Source organism: Chamaea fasciata, unplaced genomic scaffold (genome assembly GCF_029207755.1).
Source record: "Chamaea fasciata isolate MVZ Bird 193981 ecotype frontalis unplaced genomic scaffold, bChaFas1.0.hap1 SCAF_4, whole genome shotgun sequence".
NCBI lineage: Eukaryota > Metazoa > Chordata > Aves > Passeriformes > Sylviidae > Chamaea > Chamaea fasciata.
Window position 1 is genome coordinate 5,843,309 of NW_027094089.1, and position 27,906 is coordinate 5,871,214.

General features: G+C 40.9%; 1 protein-coding gene across 5 annotated transcripts in view; it reads right to left on the minus strand.

The window, feature by feature from the left end:
• The window catches only part of FOCAD (focadhesin), a 170,857-nt gene that overhangs the window by 141,566 nt on the left and 1,385 nt on the right, over positions 1–27,906 (minus strand). For 3 of the 5 annotated variants that reach the window (XM_066180782.1, XM_066180781.1, XM_066180779.1), the window contains exons 2-7: positions 24,666–24,754; positions 21,694–21,768; positions 19,873–20,027; positions 15,191–15,295; positions 9,883–9,984; positions 188–392 (exon numbers count right to left, since the gene is read on the minus strand). In XM_066180782.1, coding sequence (XP_066036879.1) covers positions 188–392; positions 9,883–9,984; positions 15,191–15,295; positions 19,873–20,027; positions 21,694–21,768; positions 24,666–24,722 — 699 coding nt within the window. In that variant the 5' untranslated portion in view covers positions 24,723–24,754. Of the gene's footprint in view, positions 1–187; positions 393–9,882; positions 9,985–15,190; positions 15,296–19,872; positions 20,028–21,693; positions 21,769–24,665; positions 24,755–25,198; positions 25,302–27,906 lie in introns of all 5 variants that reach the window. The other 2 variants (XM_066180780.1, XM_066180783.1) reach the window with 2 other exon arrangements.

A 27,906-nucleotide genomic window follows, 5' to 3' on the forward strand; every position in this document is an offset into this window, starting at 1 on the left:
TTTTAACAAATGAAGTTTTATCTTCTACCAGAAAGAGACAGTTTGTTTGATTTATATATAATCAACAAATGAGATCTACAAAAAATGGAAAAGAATGCTATATTTGTACACTTGAAAGATAATAATAATACTATCACTATTTTGATAATATCTGTTTGTAAAAGCCAGGGTCAGGCAACAACTGTACCTGCAAGCATGGAATCAAATCACACAAAAGTTGAAGAATCTCACATTCCAGCGTGGAGGGTGCTTCTTTGTGCTTTGGCCCATGAGGCTGCAGTAAGATCTTAAGCAAACCCATTCGCAGTTCAGCATATTCCCGTAACTGGGACGGTTCACAATACAGGTATCTTATGAATGAAGCCATTATGCCAACATAAGAACCCTCTGCCCTGCAGTTCAAGAAATAAGTTTGCCATGAATGCTTTCTACTGTTACAACAAGGAAACCCAAAAATGTGACATTACCTGCAAAAATTCACAAGACCCAATTAACAGAAAGGTGTTGAGAAGGACATTACTAAATCTCACAAAAGAACTTGGACTTACCACAACTAAGAACTGCCTTGAGACCCAATACAGTAACCATACTTCAAAGTGCAATTTTTAAAAGAGTCAATATGGACCTGCAGATTATACCACTCCTAATTTTATTCTTTTTTTCCTCATCAATTCCAAAAAGTGACTTTCCTTGCTGAATCTTACGATAGACTAATGTGCCATTCTGAAGAAGCATTCAGACAAGACTACTCAAAAATATCTTTTTGCTCTTATCTTTATTACAAAACGTAATTTCAATAAAAAGGAGCCATCCATTACTTACCACTTTTTGCAGAACGGTCTTAATACAATTACATGAAACAGGAACTGTTTTAACCAACACGGCTTCCCAGTAAAATATTATCATAGAACAAATCTTTTGGCTTGACCATGTTAGGAATACAAGCTGTCCTTGACATTATTAAAACAATCAAATAAATCAGCTGGTGTTTTGGTTTGAGAAGACAGGTATTTGCCAGGTAATAAAAAAAAAAAACAACTGCAGTTTCCTTTGGAATGGAGAGTGTAAACTCCCCCCTCCACCTTTTTTTTTTTTTTTTTTTTCAATTATAAATTACAATCAGAGGCTCCTAGGCAAAGATTTGGAAAATAGGAATAGCAATTCTTTACTAGTATGTATTACAAAGCAGACAAACACAAAAAAAAACCCCACCAAACAACTACAGCATTAATAACAAACGAAAACAGTACCAAGAACCTTGAGGGCTTTGTTTCACAAAACCTAGGGCAGTTTGGTTTCCGTGTCCCTGCAGGATCCTTAGAGTACCAAGCTGAAACAGTGGAAAAGTCCCGGGCTGGTAGCTGGGATGGCAGGGTGTCTCGGCAGCACAGGGGGTGCAGGGTCACACTGTAGCAAGAGGAGCAGCGCTGAAGAAGCCAGAGGCGAGGCAGGGCCGGCCCAGCTCCCGCGGGTGGCAGAGAAAACTCCGGATTCAGGCCAAACCAGTGATAGTAGATTTCTCAAGACTCGATCTCTTTGGCCACAGTGAAACTTTTTCAGCCAGCAACAGCCGTTCTCTCTCTCTCCGAACGCCGAACGCCGGAAAAAGAAGAGCCTGCAACTGCCTCAAGCTCTGTCTTTTACCTGCATTATCTTCCCCTTCCAACTTTGTCCATCTCTTTGTTTTGGTGAAGTACTCTCAAGTATCCAACACTTGGTCTCCTTAGTAAGTTATGGGGAAAAAATTCTTTAGAGAAAGAAGGAACAAACCTAACCCCCAACATTATCCACCCCGAATTTTTTTCCCATACTAACATATTACATAGAGTTTTAACTGTTAAAAATATATATACATATATATATATATATATACATGCAAATATGGATACAGTCACATTGTCATGGGTAGTTCACCCCAAAACAAGGTCCCCTTGAGGTATGCATTGGGTCTCTCCATTCTTTTGCGTCACCCACCAGGTGCAACCTGGTCCCTGAATGAAGACAACCCCACAGATGGGATTGTCTTTGCTGGAGGCAGGATTAATCCAAACAGTTTTTCCCAGCATACCTCTCGTGTATTACTGGAACTTTATCTCTTTCTGTCGTTTGCAAGGGCTCAGATTGGGCAGGACCTGCTCGGTTGGTGGAACCTCGAGTGTTCACTAACCAGGTGGCCTTTGCTAAATTAATATCCCATTTCTTGAAGGTTCCCCCACCCAGTGCCTTCAAGGTAGTTTTAAGCAGGCCATTGCACCGTTCAACTTTCCCGGCCGCTGGTGCATGATAAGGAATATGGTATACCCACTCAATGCCATGTTCTCTAGTGCAGGTGCTTATAAGACTATTCTTGAAATGGGTCTCATTGTCTGACTCAATTCTCTCGGGGGTGCCATGTCTCCACAGGACTTGTTTTTCCAGGCTCAGGATGGTGTTCTGGGCAGTAGCATGTGGCACAGGGTAGGTCTCTAACCATCCAGTGGTGGCTTCCACTATGGTTAGCACATAGCGCTTGCCCTGGCGGGTTTGGGGAAGGGTGATGTAGTCAATCTGCCAGGCTTCTCTATATTTATATTTGAACTACCGCCTACCATACCATAAGGGCTTCACCCGCTTGGCTTGCTTGATTGCAGCACATGTCTCACAGTCACGGATGACCTGAGAAATATTGTCTATGGTTAAATCTACTTCTTGGTCTCAGGCCCACTTATAGGCGGCATTTCTGCCTTGATGACCTGACGCATCATGGGCCCATCGAGCTAGGAACAACTCTCCCTTGTGTTGCCAATCTAAATCTCTTTGACACTTCTATCTTTGCAGCTTGATCTACTTGCTTGTTTCAGTGTTCCTCATTAGCCCGACTCTTGGGAACATGGGCATCTACATGGCAGACTTTCACAGGCAGCTTCTCTACACGAGTGGCAACATCCTTCCATTCATCAGCAGCCCAGACTGGTTTTCCTCTACACTGCCAGTTGGCCTTTTTCCACCTTTCTAGCCAGCTCCACAGAGCATTGGCTACCATTCACAAATCAGTGTAGAGGTAGAGCTTTGGCCACTTTTCTCTTTCAGCAATGTCAAGGGCTAATTGAACAGCTTTGCGTTCAGCAAGTTGACTTGATCCCTGCTCTCCTTCAGTGGCTTCTGCAACCTGTCGTGTGGGGCTCCATACGGCTGCTTTCCACTTACGTTTCATTCTTACAATGCGACAGGAACTGTCAGTGAAAAGAGCACAGTGTGTTTCTTCTGCTGGCAGTTGGTTGTACGGAGGAGTTTCTTCAGCCTGTGTCACTTGTTCCTGCTCCTCTTCGTCCATGAGACCAAAGTTTTCTCCTTCTGGCTAGTTTGTAATTATCTCCAAAATGCCAGGGCGATTTGGGTGTCCAATATGGGTGCGCTGCGTGATGAGGGCAGTCTATTTGCTCCATGTTGCGTCGGTGGCGTGGTGGGTGGAGGGAGCCTCTCTTTTAAACATCCACCCCAGCACTGGTAGTCGGGATGCCAAGAGGAGTTGTGCTTCTGTGCCAATCACTTCTGAGGCAGCTTGAACTCCTTCATAGGCATCCAAGATCTCCTTCTCTGTGGGAGTGTAGTTGGCTTCAGATCTTCTGTAATTTCGACTCCAGAATCCCAGTGGTTGGCCTCGGGTCTCTCCAGGCACCTTCTGCCAAAGGCTCCAGGACAAACTGTTGCTCCCGGCTGCGGAGTAAAGCACATTCTTCACATCTGGTCCCGTCCTGACTGGGCCAAGGGCTACTGCGTGAGCAATCTCTTGCTTGATATGGGCAAAGGCGTGTTGCTGTTCAGGGCCCCAGTGGAAATTGTTCTTCTTGCGGGTAACTAGGTAGAGAGGGCTCATGATCTGACTGTACTCAGGAATGTGCATCCTCCAAAAACTTATGGCTCTTAGGAAAGCTTGTGTTTCCTTTTTGCTGGTCGGTGGAGACATTGCTGTGATCTTATCAATGACCTCAGTGGGGATCTGCCGCCGTCTATCTTGCCACTTTACTCCCAGGAACTGGACCTTTTGGCAGGTCCCTTGACTTTGCTCTTCTTGATGGCAAACCCAGCTTTCAGTACAATCTGGATGATCCTCTTTCCTTTCTTAAACACTTCAGCTGCAGTCTTTCTCCACACAATGATGTCATTGATGTACTGTAGATGTTCTGAAGCCTCACCCTTCTCTAGTGCAGCCTGGATCAGCCCATGGCAGATGGTGAGGCTGTGTTTCTACTCCTGGGGCAGTCGGTTCCAGGAGCACTGCATGCCCCTCTAGGTGAAAGCAAACTGAGGCCTGCATTCTGCAGCCAGAGGAATGGAGAAAAATGCATTGGCAATGTCAATAGTGGCATACCACCTCGCTGCCTTGGACTCCAGCTCGTACTGAAGTTCCAGCATGTCCGGTACAGCAGCGCTCAGTGGTGGAGTCACTTCATTCAACGCATGATAGTCCACAGCCAGTTTCTATTCTCCATCAGACTTGTGCACAGGCCAGATGGGGCTGTTGAAGGGTGAGTGGGTTTTGCTGACCACCCTTTGGCTCTCCAGCTCACGGATCATCTTGTGGATGGGGATCACGGCATCTCGATTTGTCCGATACTGGCGACGGTGCACCATCGAGGTGGCAACAGGTACTTGTTGTTCTTTTACCTTCAGGAGTCCCACTGCAGATGGGTTCTCTGATACTCCTGGCAAGGTGTTCAACTGCTTAATGTTCTCTGTCTCCACAGCAGTTATCTTAAAGGCCCATCGGAGTCCTTTAGGGTCTTTATAATAGCCATTCTTGAGGAAGTCTATGCCCAGAATACACAGAGCCTCTGGGCCGGTCACAATTGGAAGTTTCTGCCACTCCTTCCTGGTCAGGCTCACCTCGGCTTCAACCAGAGTCAATTCCTGTGATCCCTCCATCACTCCGGCAATGGAAATCGGTTCTGCCCCCACATGTCCCGATGGCATTAGAGTACACTGTGACCCAGTATCTACCAAAGCTTCCTATTTTTGTGGCTCTGATGTGCCAGGCCATCGAATCCACACAGTCCAAAAAACCCGATTATCCCATGCCTCTTCCTGGCTAGAGGCAGGGCCCCTCTAGCACTGGTCATTATTCCCTTCTTGGACATACATGGTAGAGCTTCCTTCAAGGGAATCCGACACAGCATTCCCACCTCCGTAATACCTGGCAGCTTGCTCATGGGAGGCTGAGGCTACCTTCATTCTAGTGGAACACCCTCTGTTAGTGTTTCTTTCCTTGAGCTCACGTACCCGTGCTGCCAGGACAGAAGTGGGTTTCTCATGCCACACTCTCATGTCCTCCCCATGGTCACGCAGATAAAATCACAGGTCAGCTCGAGGGGTGTACCTTCTCTCTCTTGCTGGGGGATGTTGGGCTCTGATTCTGGGGCCTGTGACTCGCACCGGTGCTACATGGGAACTGTTCCTTCTCATCTCCTCTTTCATTTCCCTCATCTCCTCTTTGAGTTCCTTCACCACCGCAGAGACATGAGCCTGCATTGGGCCACTGATCATACTTTCATAATTTCCGAGCTTGTTGGCAACAGAACCCACTGTCTCTCGGTTATCTTCGGCATTAATTGTTGCGATGAATGTGGCGTATTGAGATGGTCCACGAGCTGCCAGATTCCACAACATGTGCCCTGTGCATCTAACCTTGTCGGGGTCATTATCATGCTGTCCGGTCCTCCCAAAAAGTACTTCCAATACTGCCACTTCTCTCAACTGTTGGATTCCTTCCTCAAGGGTCTTCCATCGCATTCTATTGTTGTGCTCTTGCATTCTGTCTCTGTGGACAAATCTCTCTCTCACACTCATTAGAAGTCGTTCCCAAATGGGAAAGGGGCCTTTGCTTTCTTACAAATACTTGATTTATACCTGAGTCCTGGGTCAAGGGTCCCAAATTCCTTGCTTCAGCACTATCCAGTTGCACACCTGTACCCATAAGGTCCCAGACTCGAAGTAGCCAGGCTGTATAAGCCTCACGTCCTCGTCGTACAATATCTTTTTGCAGATTAGGTAGACTTTCATACGTCAGGGACTCAGTGATAATCTCAACCTGTGGCTCTTCTGTGGATTGTGAGGGCCCTCCTTTCTTATCCTTAATACCAGGATCTGACGATTTCACTTTACACTTCCTTGTTTCCACAGAGGCAACTGCTGCTGGCTGTGGCTGCCCTTGTGGTTCAGCTGGAACCTGGACAGTTGTAACGTCTGTGGGTTCCACTGCTGCACCATCAGACTCTGCCTTCTCGGGGCAGGGGGAGGGTTTTTCATGAGCTGGGGAAATGTACTCCCTCAGCATCTGGCTCATCTCATGCATCTCTTTTACCAGAACCTCAACCCAATCCGGGTGGGTCCTTTCTGAGGCAGGCTGTGGGGCAGAGTCAAGCTCTGGGATATCACCCCTATTGTGTGGGGTAGGTATCAGGTGGTTATCCAGGTCAATCTTCCCTTATCTCTGAATGCTAAATATAATACGCTTATTAGCAGCACCATTGTATGATATCATTAGCATTCAGAGAGGATTCAAACCCTTCAAAAACTGATGGGGTAGACCCAAAGAGATGGGTAAAGGGTTGGGAAAAAACCTCCCCCAGTGTCATTTCCTCACAGTAGGTACCATTGTTAAAGTAACTCCAAAAACACACAGTTAGTGTACGATAGCCCTGAATCCATGTGCCTGCTTTCCAGAGGAAATTAAAAATCCATGATTTCTTCACCTTATTAAGCTATAAAATAAACTGGATGACAGTTACAGTAGCCTTAGTTATAGGGCCTATGTTTAGATAAGGGCCTGCAAACGGAAGGAATACAGCCACAACCACATGCCATCCAAGCCAGGGTAAGTTAGACCACATGATAGTGCCTAATGAGGTTTTTATATCCAACGCACACAAAAGAAAGTACTAGGTTAGTTAAGAACCGCTATTTCTCTTCCCCTTTCTTTTCTCAGTGCCCTCAAGCCGCATCTTGGGCGCCAAAATCTGTCTTGGTTTGGGAAGACAGGTATTTGCCAGGTAATAAAAAAAAAAAACCTGCAGTTTCCTTTGGAATGGAGAGTGTAAATTCCCCCCTCCACCCTTTTTTTTTTTTTTTTTAATTATAAATTACAATCAGAGGCTCTTAGGCAAAGATTTGGGAAATAGGAATAGCAGTTCTCTACTAGTATGTATTACAAAGCAGACAAACACAAAAAAAAACCCCACCAAACAACTACAGCATTAATAACAAACGAAAACAGTACCAAGAACCTTGAGGGCTTTGTTTCACAAAACCCAGGGCAGTTTGGTTTCCGTGTCCCTGCAGGATCCTTAGAGTACCAAGCTGAAACAGTGGAAAAGTCCCGGGCTGGTAGCTGGGATGGCAGGGTGTCTCGGCAGCACAGGGGGTGCAGGGTCACACTGTAGCAAGAGGAGCAGCGCTGAAGAAGCCAGAGGCGAGGCAGGGCCGGCCCAGCTCCCGCGGGTGGCAGAGAAAACTCAGGATTCAGGCCAAACCAGTGATAGTAGATTTCTCAGGACTGGATCTCTTTGGCCACAGTGAAACTTTTCCAGCCAGCAACAGCCGTTCTCTCTCTCTCCGAATGCCAGAAAAAGAAGAGCCCGAACGCCGGAAAAAGAAGAGCCCGCAGCTGCCTCAAGCTCTGTCTTTTACCTGCATTATCTCCCCCTTCCAACTTTGTCCACCTCTCTGTTTCGGTTAAGTACTCTCAAGTATCCAACACTTGGTTTCCTTGGTAAGTTAGGGGGAAAAAATTCTTTAGAGAAAGAAGGAACAAACCTAACCCCCAACAGATGGTCAATACAGTAACAAACATAGAAACATAGAACGGTTTAGGCTCAAGTCCAACCAGCACTGCCATGCCCACTGCTAAACCATGTCCTCAAGTGCCACATCTACAGGTCTTTTTGAATACCTCCAGGGATGGTGACTCCACCACTTCCCTGAGCAGACTGTTACAATGCTTGACAAGCCCATGATAAATTTTTTCCTAACAGCCAATCTAAACCTCCCTTGATGCAACTTGAGCCTATTTACTCTGATCCTGTCACTTGTTATTTGGGAGAACAGGTTGATCCCCACCTGGCTACAACCTCCTTTTAGGCAGAGAGAGATAAGCCACCCTGCAGTCGCCTTTCCTCTGGGCTAAACACTCCCAGCTCCCTCAGGTGCTCCTCATTAGACTCCAGACCCTTCACCAGCTCCGTTGCACTACTCTGGACTTGCTCCAGCATGGCCACTTCTTTCTTGCAGGAGGGGCCCAGAACTGGACGAAGGCTTTGAGGCAGAGGTTCACCAGTGCCAAGTACATGAGTACTTTCCTAGTCCTGTACCTGCTGGGCACACTATTTCTGATCCAAGCCAGGATGCCATTGGCCTTCTTGGCCACATGGGCCCAAGTTGGCTCATATTCAACCGGCACCCTCAGGTCCTTTTCCTCTGTGCAGTTTTCCAGCCACTCTTCCCTCAGCCTGTAGTGCTCCAAGGAATTCTTGTGACCACAGTGTAGAATCCAGCATTTGGTGCTGAACCTTGTTGAACCTCATATGACTGGCCTCAGCCCATAGATCCAGCCTGTCCAAACCCCTCTGCAGAGCCTTCCTACTATCCAACCTATCAACAGGAAATCAAAACCCAGTTTTAAACAGGACAGTCTTGATGCAAAACAGTAGAAAGAATTCAGTAATAGGTCTACATCAACATAAGCTTGATTACATCATACTTAGGGACATTGTTTAGTGGTGGACTTGATAGCGTTAGGTTAACAGCAGGACTCCATGCACTGAAGGGCATTTCCAAATCTTAATTATTCTATGATTCCATATTCTCAGTCCAGCACTTTACCCACAGAAACCTTAAACAAAGAGCACCAAGAGAAGCATCACATATTTTCCTTTTCACTAAGAAAAACTTCAGTCTAAATTCAAAAGAAGCCACCAGCAAAAAATCCACAGTTCACTCCATATACATCTGAAGGTCTCTGAGTCCCAGACTTAGCAGCTGAGTGGAAGAATGAACAGCATTTTAAAAACACTCTGATCAATTAAACTGAGCAAAACATACTTTTGCTTGAAACTCTTACTATTGATCGTGTAGTCTAAGCCCACCAGAAATTTATTGTTTCTTTGCAAAGAGCAACAGAACAGAGAAGCCTATTTCTCTGCACTTTAACTGTCTTATTAGTCCTTCAGAAAATAGGAGAAAAAGGGTATTTTTATCTGAAAATCATATTGAAAACTGTACTCTTTAAGAGTGCCACAGATTTGTTATCTTACACTAAAGCTTTATTGGACAAGTTCCTTAGTGGTAAACATGAAGAAAAGGCTGAGATTGTTGGCTGTTGAGTATTTGGTCACTTTAATGACACCTAATAAGGCTGTGCCACTGATTTTTTCCTATCTTTTTTAATCAGAAAGCATACATTATTTTTCAAGATCTTGTCCTTTCTGTGAGATTTATTCATCTTCACTTTTCGCTCATCATCCCATCATTTTGTACAGATGAGTTACAGCTGTATTCTATTCACTTTTTATGACTAAGCAGTCAAAATTTTGACAAAGATGATAAGCCAAATTGCTTAATTTTTAAAAATATCAAATATGCTATCAATTTTGCACTAGTTATTCTATACCCATACAAAATTTATCAACACAGTCAATAAAAAGCTATGAAATTGATTTTTGATGGATTATACCAGTATTTCATTAATAATTATTATTTTAAATTGTGAAATGGTATAATTAAATTTTACAAGTATCCTTCACAAAAGAAAGAACTCTCACAGCTTGTTTGCCTTCAACAAAACAGTTACATTGATACAATTCAGCTATCTACATTTGCTAGGCTTTTTAAACTTTTTTGTTCTTTTACCTCTCTGGACACTGATGGAAAAATACTGTTATTTGCTGTAGTAGAACCGGCCAGCAATCAGGTCTGTTTTCTAGGACAGTGATTAATGGATGAGGAGTGGTCCTGAAAGACAAAAAATAAATTAAAAAATCCCATCTTTATCTATAACACAGAAAGGAAACATGCAAAACAACTATCTTCAAAATAAGTGTGGCTGTAGGAAGAGCTAATTTAACCTCCTCCTTTTACCAATTCCCTTTACCAGCTTTGTTGAGATTGCTACACTGTCAAAAGAGGATAGTTTCTCAAAATTTCTGAAACAAGATTAGAATTTCCTCCAGGTGAAGGAAAATCAGGGAAGGAGGGAAGCCTGAAGTATGTAATTTGTTCTGTCAGAAATAAAACCAAAGTCATTCAACTAGAGTAACTTACTGCCCAGAGTTCTGGATGACCCATCCCTACAGGTCAAGGACAGGCTGGATGAACCTTTGAGCAACATGGTCTAGCTAAAGGTGTCTCTGTCTGGGGACTGGGGCACTGCAACTACGTGATCTTAAGGGACCCTTCCAAACCATTCTATGTTGTAAGTGGAAAGGCAAATAGAGAAAGGCAGCATAAATCTGCTGCAAACCACCACCTTCAGTTTGGTTAACCCAAGTCCAACAAATCTGTGCTACACACCAGAGAGACCTTCAGGGAGTTCTACCTACACAGCAGTAGGTGATTTGAGAACCACCCCCTGAAGTGGTGTATCTCAAGAGACACTGCTTCAGTTTCAGACACCACATGCGTAACACAGTCAGACATGCCTTTTAGGAAGGATTTACAATGGCATTTCACTTTTGTTCATTGTTTTTAAAACACCTGCGGAGCAAAAAGCCAGTATTTTCAAGAGTCTTTTCATCAGAGAAGACAACGTTTACTGAGACACACCCATATGTAACCCAATAGCACTGCAATACAACATGGGCTTCATCTGAAGCAGCAGTGAACCAACTCAGTTCCAGGTGAAGTGAATCTGAAAATCTGAAAGAACACCAAAAAAGAATAAAAATCTAATTTGCCCCGTTACATAGCAAATTTGAAATGCACAATACGATGGTACATTAAAGCTTCCCTTAGTAAGCTAAAGAGGTAATACTTACCTGCTATAGTCAGCTATAATCATTTATAGTTATGCTATGCCTAGCAAAACACGATCTATGAAAAAACATCATCTAGCTGACATCCTTAAACTAAAAGAGGTGTTCCTCATTATGGTTTTTTACATTCTCAATGTTAACATTTTTTGAGTCCTAGGCAAGTGAATGGTTGTGAAGATAATCAAAGAATTACATAGCCATCAGCTGAATGAAAGGCCCACCAAACTATGAAAGCTGGGTACAGAGTACTTACATACCTAATGACTGTGGTTTTTTTGCCATGTAGTTACAACACAGCTAAAAACACAGGGGGTTTTTTTATACTGGCTCCTCCTCTGCTCATGAAATCATTTTTCTTCTGAAGACATGTGCTTTTTTTCAGACAAATACATAATTTGAAGAAAAAGTTCTTTCAGAAAGCTGGCTGACACTATGGAATACTTGAAACATGTTCAGAAAACAGATGCTATCAACGAAGAACACAAAAGATGCATATTACAGGTCTGACCCTCATATTTGGGGCTAGAAGCCTGTCACTTCTCACATTCATTTCTCAAAAATTTGTCAATTTACATAAACATTCTTCGTATATCCACCTTCCTAGATTCTGTAAGAGTTTTTACTAGAGTCTTTGCAATCTGTGCACAAAGACTAGAAAAGCTAAGGTTATTGCTTCATTGCAGCTTTCCAAAGATGACAGCATGCACGAGGCAAGAAAGTTGTTGCTTGTCTAGCACCTGAATCCAGCAACATCATCATGATCCTTATCAGGCAGTAAGCTAGAAATACTGTCCACATGCAATGCCAGGACCTTGTAAGTACACAGTCCTTGTAAAGACATATAGGGTTATATCAGCTTCTTATTTCAGTAACTTTATCATATTTTAAAAATTAACTACCTTTTCTAATCAAGAGAATATGTCACCATTAATCATTTAAATGCTGCAATGACAACAAAGCCAGGGGAGCCTTCCTAAAGTCAGCACCTGACACATCAAGTTTCAAATTAAAATGGCTTATTATCTAGAAAAAGACAGATCTTTTCTTACAGATATTGTATGTTCTGAAACTAGTAAAACTGCATTGAACTGGATGATGAAAGAAGTCAGCTAAGCTCTACAATGATCAGTGATTAATAAGGAAACACCAAAAAGTGCAAACCAAAAATGTTCCACTTGATAATGCTATTAGCAGTAAGAAAAATGAAGTGTGTAGATGCAATTTATTGTCAACACCATCTTAAGAATTGCTAGAACAGGACTGTAAAATATGCATCTTTAAATGACATTACAGTACCACTACCCTAAATTACTGCTAGTGAGTGCAGGATAAAGCAAAACACACAAGCATGTGGTTACCCACTCATATTATGGAAATGTCCAGGCAAACAAAGACAAGTCTTTGTGAGGGGTAACAGTAAAACATACATTATTTTCAACTTTTAGATAATTTGAACTTTTTTGTTCCACCTCAGAACAAAAGTGAGCGCCAATCTGATTTAAAGGACAAATTCAGTGACAGACTTCTTTTTCTGTATGAAGAAACAATGTCTGCAGTCAACATACCTTTCTGTGTATGCAGATGTGACCCTGATCCTTTCAGAAAGCTGGTCCTTTCAGGAACAGCACTTTACTCCAATAAATATGCAATTTTAATGCATTCTGCTACCTGCTCTGAATCTTGAATTCAGAAAAGCAGCAGCTGTCTATAAAATCTGTCAGTAAAATCATACATGATGAATCATTAAGAATATCATAAAATACTGGTTCATTAAAAAAAGGCTAATAGCTTTCAGAAAAAAATCATATCCAATTTTTTGTACATGTGTATCATAAATCACCTGCACTGAGAATGCTAACAGGAGCCCTTCCTGGGTCAAGATAAAGGCAGTTCACTAAAAAAAGACAAATGCCAGAAAAGAAAGCAAAGAAAATAAAAAATACATCCTTTACTTTCCATCAGCAGGCAATGTGTAGCCCCTTTCTGTGCAGTAGGGTTTCAGTGTGCATAGCAGTTGCTTTGGAAGACAAAGACCTTAATAATGAATCCACTCCCAGTTCCCTCCTCTTAGCTTTTATTCCTGTGCACAGTGTCATACAGTATGAATTATCCCTTTTGTTAGATTGGGTAAGCTATCCTGGCTATGTCCCGTCCCAAAGTCTTGGCCACCCCTCCTCCCTTACTGGCCTTTTGAGGGATGGCAATGGGCTGAAGGGATAGCACGGCTCAGCAGTGTCCAAAACACCAACATGTTATCAACACCATTCTGGCTGCAGATGGCTGCTCTGGAGAAAGCTAACTCCATCCCAGAAAAACATTATATAATAAAATGCACAAATCTGCAAGACATTAATTTTCTTCCATTTCTTTTCAGGAACTGATCATGATATTACATCATCCGACGAAGCTTTATTATGGAACTAATTCTATTGTCCAGAATTAACATTGGCCTAAACTACATTTATTTACCCAGTAATACTGGTGACAATAGCAAAGCACTTGAGAATGTACTGTTGCATTTTAATTCCTCATCGATGATTTCCATATGGAATACTTTTGCACAGTTGACAGCATAATATATGAACATTGTAATGGGAGATTACTGCTGGTAAGCTACTGTATACATTCTTCTATTCCTTACAAAAGATCAGGTTTAAATGGCATTTTATGGAGCACAACTACAAATTTGTTACACAACAATTAAAAGATCGGTTGTTCTGTACACTAAAAAGCAGAAGTCAGGTTTCAAAATCTCAGGGCTCTGACCCTATGTCAAGCAATCATTTCTCTTCATTAAAGTTAACTGTAACCAAAAGGGAAAACAAAAAAACATATTGGCTAAATAAAGTCTGCTTCTTATTTTCAGTCCTCTATTACTTTACTTCATACTATTCTGAACTACCAAATTTCACCTTCATTGTACGTTACCAGTAATTTCTCTTTTAGTGAGTGTGAAAAAAATTTCTTTGCCCTACTGGGCAGAGACTCTTTTTTCAATCCAGCCTCATCCCACCATCCTCTTTTTCATATGAAGCCAGAATTAATTTCCTTTAACTTAGTTTCTTCTACCAGAAGCTTTTAAAAAAGGTTCCAAAAGAATTCCATCTTCATTACCTGCCTTTTCATTTAAAACTGCTCTATTAAAGTGGGAATTTTGTAAAGAGAACTGATATAGCCATGAAAACAAATGCATGGAGGATTTCAGGAATGTAAACACATCCAGCACTACAAAGCCTGTTTTGCTTTTCTTCACTATTTCATTTTGCTCAATTAAAGACATGATTCCTTTCTCTCAAATAATGCATTTTATATCCTTAAGACATTATAGCTACTGCCTCCTACAATGGTACCTCTTAACTGCATAAAACGTAACTTGAAAAGCATTCATGACATCTACCAAGCTTTTCTCCAGAAAAGATACAATAGAGGCTTTTAATGACAGTACTGACTCATGGTTTCTCAAGAGATGGATGAAATCACTAGGATGTCCTCTTCAAAAGTCTGCTATTACATGACATGAAGCTTTCGATAAGTAGCTCTACATGCATCTTTAAGTATTTTATTTTTACTTGTTAATCACCTTAACAGCAAAGACATTCAGGAACTTGACTTTTATAATAAGAATAAAGCTGGAAAAACAAGTGAGAAGAAAGTGATTCATAGCCTTAAAATAAAATACTTATTAAAGGAATTATTAGAAATCATCCAGTATTTGAACAAGTAATAGCACTTGCTTTCTCCCTGTCTTGCCTCCCATTACCCCACTCCCAAAGGCTCACTGCCACTGTCACTTCTTGAGCTTATGGTGGCAATCTTATCCTTGTATTAAAAAAATCCTTAAAACTTTCAACCAAAAAAAAAAAAAAAAAATCAGGGAATCAGATCATCATTTAGATTGAAAGGGACCTACTCAGATCATCCAGTCCAACCCACATGCTCAAGCAGTCAGCTAGTAAAGGCTACCCAGTATCACAGGCAGTCAGGTTCTGTCATCTGTAAGAACAGAGATTCCACAACCTCTGTGGGCAACCTGTGCCAGCACTTGATTACTTGCACAGTATGAACAAAGCAAAACACACAAAAAAGAGTAAGACTGAAATCCAGTATTAATTTAATTTCCTCTTTTTTTTTCTGGAAATCAGACAGAAAATTATTATTGTTTCTAAATAAAGAAATGCAAAACTAACCTGATTCCATACAGACTCCAAATAGACTCATCTCCATCTTTTCCCAGTTCAATAGCTTGAATTTGTATTAACTTGCAAATAGTTTTTACTAAACCATGCACATTCCTGTTGACAAAAACAACAGAGTTACTGCCAAGTATGCAGCTACATTAATTGATTCGTACATAAGAGAAGGAACAAAATTGACGCTTGAGACGTGGAGTTCTACTTAAGGACCTCTCAGCATATGCCCACATAGTTCTGGGCAAGTTGTGCATTTATGTGCCTTTGTTCTCTTTTTCACATAATGAGTGAAACAGCAAAGAGAATGTTAATGTGTCAGTTAAAACTTTCGACAGGTTGCTTCTACCATATATTACAAGAATGGGAATACAAGGCAAACAGCACTTGTAACTGTCAAACAATTATAACACTTGTCACTGCCTGCTGACAGACTCTTTTCCATAAGGTGGTATGGCACACCAGGGAACATCTAGAGAGCCCCACAGTGGATCTCTACATTAAATGCTTATTTTTATAGTTCATCATTAAATGTTCACTTTTATAGTAATACAGGCAAAGTACCATGTTCTCTCTTCTGTGCTGGAAAGCATTGACCCAGATCAAAAGTGAGAGAATATGTTTGTATTTCTCTCTCTCTTTAAAAAATGAACCACTTATAAGATGTGCCTGTAATCTTTAAAATGACTGGCTGTTGTGACACTTGGCTCTCAAAATACTGAAATCTGACAGTACAAGAAGATATTGAGGTTCGACAGAACTCAGCTGCAAAGCAACTAACAGGAAGATGTGCTGCAGTCTTCTAAATCCCAATATAGTCAACCTAAAACACAGAGAAGGAAAGAGATTTTTGGATGGGTATAGGGGAGGGAGAGAGAGAACAACCTCTTAGATGCTTCACTGCTAGAAAAAGCCAGTGAAATGGGAATTTGCAATTGTATTTCCCAGCTTCAATAGTGTAACTGCAGCAAGGAGAAAAAAAACAAACCATAAAACACTCAGTAAGAAAACCATCTTTCCTGTTCTGAAACTTCTGTCTTCCCAGTCCTAATTCCCAAGCAGGAAGTAGGAAGTGAGAAGAGATAATTTCCATCCCATTTCCCATATCCTACAGGCATGGATGCTCAGTAATAAAAACATTCTGAAAACATGCATATACACAGAAATCCTTCTAACAGTTTCTTTAAAATTACAATAATTCATTGTTTCACAGGTTTTTCAGTAGCATCCTTGCTCATTACTGAACACAGGCAGTGTTTTCTCATCATCACCTAAACAGAATGCTGAAAACCAATCCTAAAAACACGGGAAAATACCCAAGTATCTATCTACGTATGTAAACATATTTCCTGTATATGCATAAACACACAAACACGCATGTAAATATGATGTTCCATTAAGTTTAAACTCTTAGGGCATCAAAGGAAATATTGAGTCTTAAGAACCAGTTACAGTACAATAATATATACAATGAGAAGGTACTGTGAACTGCACAAGTTAACTCAGATAAACATGAGATCTTCATCTCTGCCAAAAAAAAAGCCTTTTCTAATGTGCATAATTCGACAGACCTGACAAAATAGAATCCAGCAGGTGCACTTAGCCCCTGCAAAATTCATTGTAACAGAAGAGAAAAAAGAATACCATGTGAGTAATCTTTGCCAATAAAATATACACCTAACTCCATTCAGCATTGAAGGTGCTCAGTGGTTGCAAATGCCTTTCTGCTAGCTGCCACTGGCTGCTAATTTTTGTTTTAGCAACACTGTTTACCAAGCATTGCAAAGCCACATAGAATGAAAATTTGCAGGGAACAGAATGATGGACTGCAGACTACAATTTTAAGGCAAGGAAAAAAAAAGAAGTACTAGCACTGAAAAGAAGCAATCTGAAATTGTTAGTTTAATGAACTCCTGAGGCTACAGACACTTTAAAGCACAGACTTCTGTGGTTAGGTGACATACACCCTGCTTTGCAATCCACAGTGTATGTGGTTTGAATAGTAGCAGCTTGGGGGAGGAGAAGGTGGCAATGGGAAAGAAGCCAAAAATACATAAAAGGTTACTAGGTAATTTGCCAGAACTTAGTATAGCAATCAGTCATGTGTTGGTTTCACACATGAAAAAAAAAAATTAAGTTTCAAATAGTGTAGAAATGGGGCAGATCACAGTCCCTTCAATATGTAACTCTGAATTTGTTCTTAAGGTTAACTTAATCCTAAATTCAAATTTCACACCTTTTATTTTCTGAAGTACAAAGCTGTATTAACATTTCATAAAATTATAAACAGTTGATACTGTAACAAACCCTCAGCTGAACAGGAAATTCAAATTTCTTAGTCTGCAAGCCACAGCCGATGCCTTTTCCCTAGTCCTAGAATTATGAGCCAGACACAATTGAGGGATAAAACAGTTTTCATCTTAGTAATTAAGAAGAATTCTTAGGTGCAACAATTCATCAAGGTGGAACACGCCAAAATGCACACACACAGTATACTGTGCATACAATTTTACAGACCTTGCAAATTGGCATATTTGACAAAGATTCCCCAATGAGAAGCTTAAATGAACGGCATGGCATCTCCCTATTCTAAAGTATCCCCGCCCTGCCCCAGATGGGCTTGAGCCTAGTTTACAAAATTTGTTCTAGAAAGGGCCTTGGTTTTTCAAGATAACGTAAGGCTTTCCAGACCCCAATGGTGAGGCCTTTAGCATGTTTGGTTTTCTGGCCTAGCAGAAAACCAGGACTTAAGCTAAGATACCACATAAAAGAATTTCAACTATGTATGCTAAGAATACTGAGAATACACAGAAGGTATACAAAAAGAAAAGACAAAAAATCATGGTGGCATCACAGTTAATAAAACTTGTACTCCACCTTATGCCACAGGACTCAGATTCTCACAGCCTTAGCACAGTACCTTTATTTATTCATTATACTTACGTGGACTCCTCCCTTAACCCCAAAATGCCCCAAAACTTTGTCATTTGGAGGATAGTGGTTTGCAGAGATTACCCATATTATAAAAAATGTATCTACAAAACCTCTCTAGGAAACCATAGTCATTTATAGCAAACCCAGCCCAGAATTAGCATCCTCACAGCAAGTTCCTAGCTGTAAACAAGCAAGTCATGAGGTTAGAAAAAGTTTTTAAGCATTTCATCAGTTTACTCAAACCTAAGTTCACCTTTGGCTCAGACTGAATATGAGAAACCTTTGTGTAAAACTGATTATGTGAAGGTAAGAAGGGACGAGGAACATGTCTTGAATAGCATGGTCCTTGCAACCTCTGTGCTGAGTCCACCAGCACAACGTATCACATACCTAGCTCTAAATAGCTGGTTTGGCTAAAAACAACTCTACCAGTCTCTAGCAAGAGAATTACACAGCTTGGTGCAGAAATCCACTTAGCAGTCAAAAGGGAACTTAATAAGGTTGGTAAATTTGAATGGAAATCTCTCCCCAGTCATCATTTGACTTCCTATTTCTAAATGTTATGCACAGTGCCTCTTCCTCTCATAACTGCATTTTGTCAGTATGTTGGACACACAGTCTAGGTCAAAAGACCACTACAAGATGTAAGCATTCTATTTCAAGAATTGTGTAGGAGGAAGCAGCTTCAAAGTAAACTGATTTCTTCCTCAGCAGACAAGGAAACAAACTGCGGCATTCCTAACCCCAACACACATTATTACAGTGACTTTATTTGAGCAACCAGTTTTATGACAGACTGATGAAGTTATTTCCCTCTGTGCTGGTTTTGGCTGGGATAGAGTTAATTCTCTTCACAATGGCTGGTATGGGGCTGTGTTTTATATTTGTGCTAAACACAGGGTTGATAATATAGAGATGTTTTTGCTACTGCTGAGCAGAGCTTACACACAGCCAAGGTCTTTTCTGCTTTTCATGCTGCCACACTGGGGAGGAAGTTGGGGATGCTTGGCAGGTTGTGAGAAGACAGAGCCAAGAGGGGTGACCCCAAGTGACCAAAGAAACATTCCAGACTATACAACATCATATTCAGTATATGAAATTGAGGGAAAGAAGAGGGGGTATTTGGATTGATGGCATCTGTTTTCCCAAGTCACCATTACCTGTGATGGGGCCCTGCTCTCTTGGAGATGGCTGAACACCTGCCTGCCCATGGGAAGCACTGAATTAATTCCTTGTTTTGATCCATTTGAGTGCACAGCTTTCACTCTCCCTCTTAAACTCTCCTTATTTCAACCCATAAGCTTTCCATCTTTTACCCTCTCCCTAGTCCTACTGGTGGAGGAGTGAGTGAGCATGAGTCTTGACTGCTCTCTTGAGTTAAACCACAACATACTTCCCCACAATGGAAGTCACTGCCATTTTCTTTCCACTTTCTATGACAGGGGCAACAAAACTAAGCAGTTCATTTAGTTCTGAGGTTCCACAGTTCAAAGTTCAGAACACTAGCCTGAACTACTAACAATTTCAGCTTACATACACAGAATACTCTAAGAGTTCTTATGTCAGACGCACACTATCATATAGCAAAGGTGAAAGCAACATCCTTCAGCAGAGTGGCAGGACAGTAGAAGTTCTTAATGCCATGGTGTATCTGAAGATACTGACACACACCTTCTCTTCCTCTGTATTTGTAAGGGAAAAGCAATGACTGATAACTAGCTGACAAAAATTAGGCAACCAAACACTACCTTGCTGAGGGAATTAGGTTGAGAGCTCCATGAAGAACATAGTCAAGCTCAGCATGTTTCTCCACCACAAGTGTCACCAAGCCCTCACAGCAGGCTGTTCGCAAGGCAACATTCTCACTGCAGCACTTCTCCCAAAGCAGGTTCAGAGCAGGAGTCTGAAGGCAAAAGCATGGGACACAAGTAATGAGAAGGCTCACACTGATCTATCTTTGTTCATCTCAAACACACTTGTAAATAAAAACCAGCTCCACCACTTCTGAAGCCTTAGAGAGCACATGAGGTAGCTGGGGTACAGATTCCATTCCTGCGAAAAGTCTTCGCAGGGACAGCTCCCACTTTCTTGCCCTCTGCTGCCTAGGCCCATGGTAGGGCATAACACTTACTGTCTCTGACAAAAAGGTAATGCAGAAGAATTTTTCAGCTGTGCCTATGCAGACAGAATCATGGAATAGTTAGTGTTGGAAGCGACCCTAAAGACTGTCTAGTTTCAGCTCTGGGACATGGGTGGAAATGCTGCTCACTGTCAGGATGGCCAGATCCTACCCAATCCCTGACCTTGAACACATGCAGGGACAGGGCACCCATGGGCAGGTTATCATCAGTTTCCTGATTTAAAAAATAAGGATGCAGTTGGAGACAACTCAGAAACTGCCATGGCAAGCTGTGTCTACACCAAGGTGTAGCACAGACAGCTAAAGACAGGTGTACAAAGGGCTATCCAAAGGAAAGTCATCTTTACTGAACACATGAAAGTTCTTTTTTCTAGTAAGCATGAAGATTTGGCAGTAACCATCAAAACTGCTGCTGGTTTCCACGGTAAATTAGTATTCACAGATTAGTTTGCTGACTTTGTGACTTCCAACTGAAGAACAAGGATGGTTTTAAAACAACCAACACTACAAAATGCTCTTGAACATAAACGGAGTCTGCAATGTCCAACCAGCAAAATCTTCTGCTTCCTAGCATTTCAGCTGCTGGATTTCAGTCTAATACCTCCACATAAGCAGCATTAAGGGGGAAATATCAGCTTGTAGCTCAAAACAGAACATAGGTTGGGAACATGATTATGATCAAGACTATGAAAGAGCTTCTGTAAGATAAACTACGCACTTCCAATACTCCCTCACATCAAAACTTAGCACTTTCCAGGTCTGGGTTTGTCAGGGTGAAGCTTCCAGACTGTGGAATAAAGATCCACAGATCAATTTCTGATTATTTCTGGACATGTCAGCTTTTGGGGAGAAAATCCAGAGAGGTAAACCCTAACTAACACCTTTCCCATTTGCTGTGACACTTGCAATTGCCAACATTTCATACACCTCTCTGTTAACAAGACATGCACTTAAGTGAGCTTGACTCATTTAAAATGCAAAGTATGCCTTTACATCCTGCTCTCTCCTGCAGAAATACAAGCTCTAGTTAGCAGATATGAAATATAACACCAACACAGGTATGTGAAATGCCATACTTCTTGGTATTTTTATAGCAATGTAAACAAATTTCCAACTCAAAAGACAATGTCTCAGTCTATGTACTTCACACTCAGTAACATAACTAAATTAAATTCTCTTAAATTGAACATAGCTAGATATAGGTATTCTGCAGGATTAAGGCTTCTGCCATTAAGTCTTGTAATAGAAGTAAAACTGCTCTTCTGATGCCAGAGTCTAACTGCTTCTGCATGGCCAAATACATATTGATAACTACCTTATTTAACTTCTAAAATTGTATTAAAATTACACAGTGGAAAATGGGAAAACCCAGAAAATGCACATAAAATAATCACGTCAGGACAAGAGAGGAGATGAAAGTGAAAAAGACCTTGTCAGAAGCCTGTCTGATCTTCTTCGAAGAAACTTTTTCTTTCAGTATTGCAGAAATCAGATGGCCCACTGCCTAAAGAAAAAAAGAAACAAAAAACACTCACAGATGCATTAAAAGAAATAAAATGAAAAGAAAAGGGAAGAAATAAAAAACACACACATTATTTTTAAATTCTCCAGTAAGAAGTCTTTACAATGCTGTTGCATATGATCATTTTGCTATGATTGAAATACCAACCTTATGGATACTGAAGCTGAAATATACTGCATAGTCAAAAATTTCCATAATGTTGATATACTCACTTTTACTTCACGCTGAGGGAAAAAGAAACATAGGGCTCCACCTAAGTCCAAAGGCCTCTTTGTACAGGTACACAGGTATTTAGGAACTGCAGATAGTTTAACACAACAACTCAATAAACTTTATACCTCCACTGCTGCACAGATCTTCATGTCCTTAAAAGCACTAGCAATTACTAAATCCTGCACTATTTGAGGAAGCAGAAGCAAGAGAGGAAGCAGAACACACCACATCCAAGCAACTTGCCCAAATTTTTGCATCACAAGTTTTGCGTTGAGCATTTTGTATATCCCCTTATCACAGCTCTTGCCAGAAATATTTCATTTACTTTAAATAGGGCATTTGACATTAACACTATTCCTCATTATGCTATTCTGTGGAGGAAATCATTAACAAGTTTTAAGTAATCAAGGTCTTCAAAACAAAAAGCTTCAGTTCCCCAGAACAGCCCAAGTTTATTCTTTTGAGGTGAAGACTAAGCTCCTCATTCTATTTTAGTAGAAGTCTGATTTCCTTAAACTGTCTTTCAAAATCTAACTGTGAACCAAAATACACCCAAAGCCGTCAGGTTGTTTGAACCTAGGCTTTTGTCTTCTGACTCATCTTAATGACTTACTCTGTCTCGTTTCATTATTATTGATACTGTTACACAGAAAACCTACTTTGTGAAAGACAGAAAGACATGCTTTTATAGTAACAGTACGAAAATATTTCAGACTATCAATGCATCCAGAACAGCTGCTGCATGTACTCTGCTAATGACAGATCATTACTCTTAGAAAAAGTAAACCAGATCAGTAAGGAATAAAAAAAAAATTAGCATTTCGTTTTTCTTAGTGTATAAAAAGACAGGGACAGATTATTTTCAATGTTTCAAGGTTCCTTCTCCTTTCAAGAGAAGGAAACTTTTATTTCCACTTCATTTATGTACTAGCTGCTAACCTGTCATAACAAACTGAAATAAGAGCTTACATTTCTTGGAAAGACAGCACCTTAAACAGTCCTAGACTACACAGACTATGCTTTTCACATGTAAGGATATGTACATTTGACTTTAAAAGACAGGCTTTTTGGAAATCTTACTCTTGAGGAAATGGAAGGAGAAAATGGGACCAAGTCAGACCATCAAGTCTGTAACTAACCCATCCCAAGAGCAACACTGCACTCCCCAGGCAGGTCAGATCTCTTTCAGTGCCCTTACCAAGGGAAGGCTACATTATCTTTTCTTTTACCCGTTTAAAAGGACCTTCAGAAGTTAATTCACATCTACATCCTTAAGACACTTCCATTATACAGGAAAAGGGGCTTATCAATAGAAATGTGGCTTTTGCAGTGATCTAGCTATACAGAACAGTTCCCCACACTTCTAGAACTTGATTAAGCAGCAAAACTTTATGACCTACGAATCTATGCTCAAGTTCCTCACTTTTCTGATTATGTGCAGACTACACATTCTGCAGAGCATATCTTGGTCGGTCACAGAAAGAGAAGACATCTCTTACGAAGTTGAATCCTGACCTGATTATAGTTTGAAGATCACAGAATGCTTTCCAAGGGTCAAAGTGGAAACTATCAAAACAGCCAAAGCACAGGACAAAATCAACCAAACCACATTAGTAGATCTTAATGATGTGCAGCTGTAGTAAGGAGCCAAGACACTTAAGCAATACAACAGTGTACCATGGGGACATTGTGCACTAAAGAAAATTAAGTGTTTCAAAGATGCTGAGTCCTACTCATCAAGGCTAGTAATGATATAAACCCATCTGCAGTGCAAGATGCTTTGCCAGACCTCAGATGAACTCCAGCTTTCAGGGACACGTCTTTCTCTCCCAAATGCCAAGTTGATGACAAGTGGACTTGTGCATCTCTCTTTCAAACCTAATTACTGTTAAACCAAGGTGAACTGAACGAAATGAAGAGGCAAGAAAAGCATCAGGTTGCACAGATGGCATTCCGACCAACTTATTTCACCAAACAAATGGGCACGAATTTATTCCTGAATCCAAAACAGGATGAGGAAGAAAACAGGGAAATTAGCAATGAACTTACAGCCAAAGAGATACATTTTTAATACTAAAATGAGAAACGGCCAAAGCAAAGAAGGTGTATGTTTTCACCAGAGACTATTATTACTATCACTCTTTCCTGTCCATTAAACATACTGTAATAAACACTTATTGTACATGATAATTTCAGGTGAAAATGACGAGGAGCCAATGCACGGATCAGAAAATAAAGGGGGCTGAGCCGAGTCGCATACAGTTATCCCTTGTTGACAGACAAGACTGCAGGAGGTCATCAGTTCTCATCAGCAAGGAAGAAACAGAGCAGTTCTATGAAGTATTCCAAAGTATTGCAGCCCCATACATGGTATTTGGTAATTTCTGGCTTCTCTTGAGATCACAAGGTCACTAAAAACCACTTGGCCACACTCCAACATTCCAGTCATGGAAAGTTTCTGATTTTCCTGAGGAGACTTTATAGTGATGAGCAATTATGTCCTATGTTTCTGTTTACACAGAAAAGGCAATTAGAATTTGACTGTGATTTAATACTCTGGTTTTCTGACTTTGGAAAAAAAAAAAAGAGAGGCAGATAAGCAGCAGCTGTTGGAACAAACATTTCCACAGACAACTTGATTTGTTTTAATGCTTTTAAAAAATTACCTGTGACTGCACAACTGCATTAGGAAATTCAAAACGCTTCTTGATGTCATCCAACATTTTGGCTCTGTCACATGACACTAAATTTCACTCTGCAAGAGAGATTCAAAAAATATTCATAGGACTAGGAAGGACAGCATGCTATTTTCTACATGCCCCACCCCCCAGATTTACATTGCATTTAACAACAGATGCAAGCATTAAAAGATTTTCTTCCCCCTTCCGAAGTCTACCATATCACCTTGTATTTTGGGCTTGAACCAAAGAAATGCTGAATACTCGTTGGTCCCGCACAAAGAATGGGTTATAGACATTTCTTAATGCTGCAACAAATATACCATTCCATATGGCACAGCATATGTGTACTCTGAGAGCATGTATTCTTGAGAGGATTTTAGGTATATTTCATTGACTTGAAAACGAGACAGCTCAAAAGCAGCGTTCACAGTCTCAAAAACATGATTTAAAATGCAAAATTATCCACAAACTTTCATTAGTTCATGCAAAACCAGAAGTAAAACACACAAAAGACCAACCTGTGAGACTGCAAATGGTAATTACAGTTAAGGGCAGGAACACTTGAAGTGAAAAGCTTATCTATAAGCTGGAATATGCAGGTACTCACAAGCACACATGAACCTACATTAAAGATAAATTAGAAGTCAGTTTGTTGCACACCAATGAAACTGATGGCCACTGCAAATACTCAAGTATTTCAGTTTACTGTAAACTCACCTCCAGTCACTTGGAATGGCTTCCTTAAAAAACCAAAAAAGCTAGTACTGGTTGTAAATTTAAGTGTAATCCTTTGCAACAGCATTGAGGAAATATATACATGCAAAATACTCAAATTTCCAGACAAGTTATCAGAGTGATGCATTCAGAATCTTGCCACTGATTTAAAAAAAATATATGTAATTAAAGTCTGGATACAAGCAACGAAGCATGTGCCACAAAAAATACCATTTGTGGCAGGAAAATTCAAAAGCAATAGTTACATTAATCTTTCAGTGAATACACATTCCTCGCAGTTAAGCAATGAGGCATTCCCATATACTTGTGCATTACATGTCTGAAAGTGCAGGAGAAAAAAAAAAAACACTGATACTTTGGTTTGTATCATTTTAGAATTTAGAATTTAGCTTGATGGTATAGGTTTGTATTGTTTTAGAATAGATGTAATGGCATTTTGATGCAATAGGTGTCCATATAATAAATGAACACACATTAAACTAGAGTTGGTATCTTGCTTTAAAAAAAAAAAATACTGCTACAGCAAACAACTCCAGACATACCTAAATCTGATAAGCATGGCTAATAACTCCAGTGAATCCAGATTTATGAGCCTATTTGTATATATAAATCCAAGCTCCCTCAGTTCTACCCAACAAGCAGCAAAATGAGCTAAGGTTCCTTCCTGGGAAGCTTTGACATGAACACATTCGAATTATATTGTATCTTCCATCAGGTAATTTTTTTTTACCCATATTAAAAGGAAAAAAACTACTACAGAGGATCATTATAAGTACAGAACACCCTTTCAATGTAAGCACAAATCAGCTATTCCAAACAGCCTAGAAGCCTGTTGCCCTTGCATCAGACACAAACCCTAAATTTTTTTCAATCTAAACTAAACAACTACAGGATAGTTATAATGCAACAGCTATATCAGTGCAATTAAATTAACTTAAATACTACCTGAACAGTTCCTCAGTCTTCAGCATTGACCCTTAACAAAGGCAACTGTGTATGCATATAGAATGCCTGTAAAGTTTACAGGATACATGGATAATCAAGGCTGGCAGAGACCTAAATATGCTTTTTGTTCAACCTCCCATTCAAAGGATGTTCAGACATGTAGTCAGACCAGGTTGCTCAAGGCTTTGCCCCAGTTTGGCTTTGAAAACCTCTCAAGATCAGGGAAGGCACCACTTTACCAAGCTGCCCTGATCAACAAAAGCTTTCTCTCCATCCCCAGTCTTTAGCTCTTTTTGCCATGAACTCCTGTGAAGCGCCTGGCTGTGTCTTCTTTCATCCCCCTCCCATCCGTGCCAGAGCTGCTACTGGGTACCACTGTTCAGCTGTCCCTCCTCCCAGCTGAGCAGTCCTAGAAACCACAGCCTCCCCTCAAAGGGCAAGGGCCCCAGCCCTATTGTCTCAATGATCTCTGCTGAATTCAGTCCTTATGGACACTATGTCTCCCTTATGGTCACTGTACCACAGAAAGATCCAGAACTGGACATGTCCATGCGAGATCTAAGGAGCACTGAGCAGAGGTGGACAGATCTCCTCCTAACAGAGCTCTGTCACACATCCCAGGGCAATGCCTGCCAGGGCCTATGGCCACCCCACAGAACTGCGCCCCAGTCCATCCTATACATGCTGGGTCAAGACAGGGCATTTGTCATTGCTGAAATTCCTGAGGTTCCCATAATGTGTTCCTCTAGTCCATGCAGAAGGCAGCCCTGCCAGCAGGGCACCCTACCTTCGACACAGGAGCAAGCTGGGAGAGTGCTGAAAGCCATGGTCAAGAGGAGGTTGATGACACATACCCCCCCCACTTGACTGCAAATCCAACTATCATTTACTAAAGGCAATCATGTGGGTCAGGCATAATTTTTCCTTGATAACTCTATACCCATCTGTATTACTCCTAGAAAGAATCACTGAATCAGACAGTTTAAGAACAAAGATTTCCAGAGCGCATCTAGTCCAACCCTCTCATCAAAACTAGACAATCTTCCTCTCTACCAAATCCAGTGAAGTCCTGAAAAACCACAAGGATGGAAGTGGTGGAGTCACCATCCCTGGATGTGTTCAACAAATAACTGGATGTGGCACTTCGGGCTATTGTTCAGCTGACATAGTGGTTTTCAGTTAAATGCTGGACTTGATGATCTTGAAAGTCTTTTCCAACCTCCCTGATTGTATGATTGTGGATACCTTCCACCTCAGGATGTTCTATGACATATATCATCAACCACACACATAAAAAACAATCCACCCCAAAAAAACCCACCAAGCATATACACACAGACAAGCAAGATAAAGAAAAAAAAAGGTATTGGAAAGGGACTTTGGCTTGTTTTCCCAACTTAGTCAATGTAAATGATAAGCATCTATGCAGCCTTGAGCTTGACTTACTGCAAGGCCACAAAGTTGCTCTATCACTGCCCCTCAACTGGAAAAGGGGCAAAAATATGATTAAGGGCTTATGACATAATGACAGGAAGATCACTCAGTA